Source organism: Etheostoma spectabile, unplaced genomic scaffold (genome assembly GCF_008692095.1).
Source record: "Etheostoma spectabile isolate EspeVRDwgs_2016 unplaced genomic scaffold, UIUC_Espe_1.0 scaffold325, whole genome shotgun sequence".
Lineage (NCBI taxonomy): Eukaryota > Metazoa > Chordata > Actinopteri > Perciformes > Percidae > Etheostoma > Etheostoma spectabile.
The window spans coordinates 677663-683773 of NW_022605585.1; the positions used below are offsets into that span (position 1 = coordinate 677663).

A 6111-nucleotide genomic window follows, 5' to 3' on the forward strand; every position below is an offset into this window, starting at 1 on the left:
TGTGTGTGTGTGTGTGTGTGTGTGAAAGAGAGACAGAGACGGGTGTGTGTTGTTTTGGACAATGGATCATCCTGGTAAAATCAGCTTTTTAATACACAGTTTGACACTTTTGGGAAATGTGCATATTCCCATTCTCGTGCAGAGTTAACCCTCCTGTTGTCCTCGGGTCAAATTTGACTTCTTTAAAAAATTACTATATCTGAAATATGGGTTTCTTTTTAACCAAATTACCCCAAAAAATGGATTGGGTTCCATACAAATGGATCAAATACAATTGATCACTTTCATTCCTGATTTAACTCATCTGCACGTTCCTCAGATCTTAGCTATTAGTCAAAATAATTCCTAATTTCTGCTTTTTCAACTTAAATATTAGATATAATTCTATATAAATGAGGGTTATTGACCATGAATTCCAAAAGGTTCTGTAAAACTAGTGGTAGTAAGGTGGTGTTAGTGAAAACTAAAAGAAAAAGTCTGAAAAAGGGACAAAAATCTCATTTGTTTCTTTTTGTGGAGTTTGAGCCAGGAGACAATCAGCCTAAGTGGTAACTAAGTGCATTTGCTTCTGACTGGCTAGTAGTCCTTACCTAGGTACTGTCAGGGCCCTCATACTCTGCTTCTGACTGGCTAGTAGTCCTTACCTAGGTACTGTCAGGGCCCTCATACTCTGCTCCTGACTGGCTAGTAGTCCTTACCTAGTACTGTCAGGCCCTCATACTCTGCTCCTGACTGGCTAGTAGTCCTTACCTAGTATGTCAGGGCCCTCAACTCTGCTCCTGACTGGCTAGTAGTCCTTACTTAGGTACTGTCAGGACCCTCATACTCTGCTTCTGACTGGCTAGTAGTCCTTACCTAGTTACTGTCAGGGCCCTCATACTCTGCTTCTGACGGCTAGTAGTCCTTCCCTAGTACTGTCAGGGCCCTCATACTCTGCTTCTGACTGGCTAGTAGTCCTTACCTAGGTACTGTCAGGCCCTCATACTCTGCTCCTAACTGGCTAGTAGTCCTTACCTAGGTACTGTCGAGCCCCATACTCTGCTCCTGACTGGCTAGTAGTCCTTACGTAGGTACTGTCAGGGCCCTCATACTCGCTCCTGACTGGCTAGTAGTCCTTACCTGTTACTGTAAGTAGTAAGTAAGTAAGTAAACTTTATTTCTATAGCACTTTTCACGACCAGGGTCACAAGTGCTGCACAAGTTTATAAAGAAAAATAAATTAAAACAACATACAGAAACAGTAAAAAACACAGTATTGAACTAAAACAAGTTTAAAAAAGTGGGTCTTTAGTTGTTTCCTAAAAGTGTCTATACAAACAAGAGAACGAATGGTACAAGGTAGCTCATTCCAGAGGCGAGGCGCCACAGCTTTAAAAGATCTGTCTCCTCGGGTCTTAAAATGGGTCCGAGGAACCATCCACAGTTCAAATTGGACGACCGGGTTTCCTAGTGGAAACATAAGGCCGAATGAGGTTCTTAATGTAGTCTGGTGCCTGTCCATGAAGAGCCAAAGTCGTACCAGGATTTTGTAGTGCATCCGGTAAATACAGGCAGCCAGTGCAAACTTTTGAGAATGGGTGTAATGTGTTCCCTCCTGCGTTGCGAGTGAGCAGGCGTGCTGCAGAATTTTGCACAACCTGCAGACGCGCAAACTCCCTCTGTTAAGACAGGTGAACAACTATATACAATTCTATCTCGATGAACAAACGCATGAATAATCCTCTCAAGCTCATTATAAGTCACCATCTTACGGAGTTTAGAAACGTTCCGAATTGGAAAAAGCTCCTAACAAGCTGATTTATGTGCTGCTCCATCGACACTCGCTCCATCCATGAAGACACCCAGGTTGCGCAGGTTGCTTTTAACAGTGCAGCTCAAGTTTCCGAGGTGCTGCTTAATTCCAGGCACAGCACTGTCAGGAGCAACAATCAAAGTCTCTGTCTTGTTGGAGTTTAGTTGCAGGTTGTTCTCAGTGAGCCATTCTGTCACTTCGACCAAACAAGTAGTGAGAGCGCAAAGTTTATGTGGCTCAGTGGGCTTGAAGGAGCAGTACAGTTGCAGATCATCCGCATACAGATGATAGGACACATCACTGAACTTCTGGATGACCCTGCTCAGAGGAAGTAAGTACAGCAGGAACAAAATAGGTCCCAAGACCGATCCCTGCGGCACACCCCACAAAAGCTCTGCAGAATCAGACAAAACATTTCCCACTGACAAACTAAAAGTTCTGCCAACCAAGTAAGAGGTGAACCATTCCAAAACGCAACCCGATATTCCAACAAAGTGTTGGAGTCTACTTATCAGGGGCCATGGTCCACTGTATCAAACGCCGTGACAGATCCAACAAAACCAGCACAGAACATTGCCGGTGTCAGCTGCCATCATAATTCACAAACCTTCAACAGGGCTGTTTCAGTGGAGTGAACTCACGATACCCAGATTGAAAATGTGTCATAAATGTCATTTGCCTGCAAAAATGATCTAAGTTGGTACGACTACTTTTTCCGGACTTTGGCCAAGAAAGGGTCTTGGATATTGGCCGAAAATTCTTGGGTTCGGAGAGGTCCAGTCCCGCTTTCTTTAACCGTGGCTCCACAATGGCATGTTTGAAAAAACAAGGAAACACACCACTGGTCAAAGACATGTTAAACAATTTAGCAATATAAGGCCCAATCGAGTCGAAAACCCTCACAAACAGTTTAAATGGAAGAACATCTAAGGTACAAGAGGACGGTTTCATTTTTTCCACGATGGTTGAGATGTCTTCCACAGTGACAGGCTCAAATGAGGCCCAGCTTTGAGAGGGGGGTTCCAAATACTGGGAACCATGGCACGGAGGCAAGCTGTCCTTTATGACTCTGACCTTATCAATGAAGAAAACCAGAAACTCATCACAACTAATTGTAGAGTTATAAGGATTTACAGCAGCGGGTGACACAAGAGAGCTGATAGTGTCAAATATCACTTTAGGATTTCTCTTATTTGAGGCAATCAGACAATTAAAATAACTTGCCCTGGCCTCCTCTATCCTATTATTCATAGACAATATTAGGTCTCTTAAATGCAGCCTATGGACTTCCAGTTTTGTAGACTTCCATAAACGTTCAGTCTGGCGGCATGTTCTCCTCAGAGACATAATTTCATCATTTATCCAAGGACAACCATTTTCCCGTGGTGCCTTCCTAGCCTTAACTGGTGCTACTTGATTCAAGATATCAGCACATTGGCTATTAAAAGAAGTCATAAAACAGTCAGTTTCAGTGAGATTATTAAAAAGGGAAGGTTCAAACTTATCACAGAAAAGCACAGCTGTTGCCTCTGTGATAATTCTCCTCTTTGCCTTAGTAAATACAGGCCGAGGTTCAAATGTCTGTCAGGGCCCTCATACTCTGCTCCTGTGGCTAGTAGTCCACCTAGGTATGTCAGGGCCCTCATACTCTGCTCCTGACTGGCTATAGTCTTACCTAGGTACTGTCAGGGCCCTCATACTCTGCTCCTGCCTGGCTAGTGATTCCTTACCTAGGTACTGTCAGGGCCCTCATACTCGCTCTGACTGGCTAGTAGTCCTTACCAGTACTGTCAGGCCCTCATACTCTGCTCTCTGTGCTGGCTAGTAGTCCTTACCTAGGTACTGTCAGGGCCTCCATACTCTGCTTCTGACTGGCTAGTATCCTTACCTAGTACTGTCAGGGCCCTCATACTCTGCTTCTGACTGGCTAGTAGTCCTTACCTGGTACTGTCGGGCCCTCATACTCTGCTTCTGACTGGCTAGTAGTCCTTACTAGCTACTGCAGGGCCCTATACTCTGCTTCTGACTGGCTAAGTCCTTACCTAGCTACTGTCAGGGCCCTATACTCTGCTTCACTACTCAGAACTTTATATTATCATTTTTATTTTTCTGTTTTTTTTCTGTTGTTTCAAAGTTCCCCCTGAGAGACATGCACATAATTTGTTAAGTATCTACAATTATATCATAAGTATCCTGTTATTCATATATATTATTATATTATTATATCAGATGGATTTAGTCCTTGTTGTTGTTTATATGTATAGTTTTTTTATATATATATATATATATATATATATATATATATATATATATATATATATATTATATATAATGTTTTATCTTATGCTTTGACAACACAGATGTATTTTTTTTCATGCCAATAAAGCAACATGAAATTGAAAAATTTAAATTGAGAGAGAGAGAGAGAGAGAGTGAGAGATAGAGAGAGGGAGAGTCCATTAATGGTTGCATTGGTACAGTCCAGTCGTTAGTATCGATGTTTTAATTTGAGAACTCTTACAACAATCCTCCAACTCATTAATCGTTCTATTACTCACATCCTTCTCTATTAATCTTCCTCTTTTTCTCTCTCAATCTCTCGCTTTGTCTTCGTAAAACATTCCCTCTCTGTTGCTTCTCTTTATCTCCATTCCCGTTCCCTCTCCATTTTCTCTCCTTCCTTCCTTCCTTCCTTCCTTCCTTCCTTCCTTCCTTCCTTCCTTTCTCTCCATTCTTCCTCCAGGAGCCTCAGACTACTGTTATCCATAATCCAATAGATCGGACCAAGGTACATCCTCCTCTTCCTCCTCTTCCTCCTCCCTTCGCTCCATCTCTTCAATTCATTTCTCATCCCTCCGTTTCTCTATCTGTCTGGGTACAGCTGTATTTGGAAAAAGGAGAATTTGTGTATTTTGTTGGATATCTTTATCTGTGTGTTTCTCTGTGTGTGTTTATTAATGGGAGAGAGAGAGAGAGAGAGAGAGAGAGAGCTGTGAGGTCTTTGCTTGTCCTATGCTGCCCCTCTGTGTCCAGACTGTGTGTGACGGAGACTAAATGTCCTGTGCCGTGCGGTCTTGTGTGTCCGTCAGCACCGAGGCAGCACAGTTTTTTGTCAGTGTCTTTATTTTGATTTCTTTTTGACATTTCAGTACTGCAGTGTGTTCTCGTACTGGAAATGTTTTTGGACGTATTATACTTTCATTCTTGTGGTATTGTTGGTGTAATGATTGGTGGTGTAATGATGGCAACCTTGTGCTGTTTATGAAGCCACACAGACAGCTGTATCTATCTGAGTCATGTTGTAGTGTGTGTGTGTGTGTGTGTGTGTGTGTGTGTGTGTGGTGTGTTTTGTAATTCACTTTGTTGTGCTCTTTACGGATCATCTGACAGCAGCACCACCATTGAGGATGAAGATGTGAAAGGTGGGACCACACACACCACACCACACACCACACACCCACACACACACCACACACACACCACCACACACACACACACACACCCACCACACACACACCCACACACACACCCACACCACACCACCACAACATTACATAAACACATCATCATTCCTGCCCCAGTGTGCCATAACTACAACACGTAACTTTGAAAATAAAGTAAAAATATAAAGAAGTCTCCTGCTTCCTTTCACCTGCACACACTCTAACACAGGCTCTAAAACAGACTTTAACACACACTCTAACACACACTCTAAAACAGGCTCTAAAACAGGCTTTAACACACACTCTAACACAGGCTCTAAAACAGGCTTTAACACACACTCTAACACACACTCTAAAACAGGCTCTAAAACAGGCTCTAAAACAGGCTTGGAAAAATCAAAAAGGGGCAAAACACAGGCAAAAATCCCAAAATACTTAATCCATAGGGGTCCAGGGGGAAAAGGGACTAACACACACAGGGAAAACTGACAGCGAATACGGGAACAGGCAGCAGACAAAGTATCGACAAGCAGATGAACTAGAAGGATCTGACAAGAGACAAAGGGAACACAGACATTAAATACACAAGGTGACGAGGGGACGAGGTGACGAGGTGACAAGAGGGTAGGGAAGCAGGTGGAAAACATCTGGTAATCACAAGAGCTGGAAGACACAGGAAGTAAAACTAGAGGCGAGACGAGACAAAAAAAACAGACTTCAAAATAAAACAGGAAGCAGAACGTGCAGACACTCAGGACCAGATCAACAACACAAGGCTGGGAAGAAAGATTAAAAACACAAGACAGGACCAAAAAGTGGAAAAGAGATCAAAGCAAACCCCCCCAAACCACCACATAAACAAGACCCGCCGTGTTA

At 42.9% G+C, this 6111-nt stretch overlaps 1 protein-coding gene and 1 long non-coding RNA gene across 11 annotated transcripts in view; one reads left to right on the top strand and one right to left on the bottom strand.

The window, feature by feature from the left end:
* camk2b2 (calcium/calmodulin-dependent protein kinase (CaM kinase) II beta 2) overlaps nt 1–6111 on the top strand; it is an 85248-nt gene that overhangs the window by 70876 nt on the left and 8261 nt on the right. For 6 of the 10 annotated variants that reach the window (XM_032511151.1, XM_032511157.1, XM_032511150.1 and 3 more), the window contains 2 exons: nt 4536–4580; nt 5169–5214. In XM_032511151.1, the coding sequence (XP_032367042.1) occupies nt 4536–4580; nt 5169–5214 (91 nt within the window). The remainder of the gene's footprint in view (nt 1–4535; nt 4581–5168; nt 5215–6111) is intronic. The other 4 variants (XM_032511153.1, XM_032511159.1, XM_032511154.1 and 1 more) reach the window with 1 other exon arrangement.
* The window catches only part of LOC116686195 (uncharacterized), a 13804-nt gene continuing 12146 nt past the window's right edge, over nt 4454–6111 (bottom strand). The window contains exon 3 of the long non-coding RNA XR_004331177.1: nt 4454–4465. This is a non-coding gene — a long non-coding RNA (uncharacterized LOC116686195). The remainder of the gene's footprint in view (nt 4466–6111) is intronic.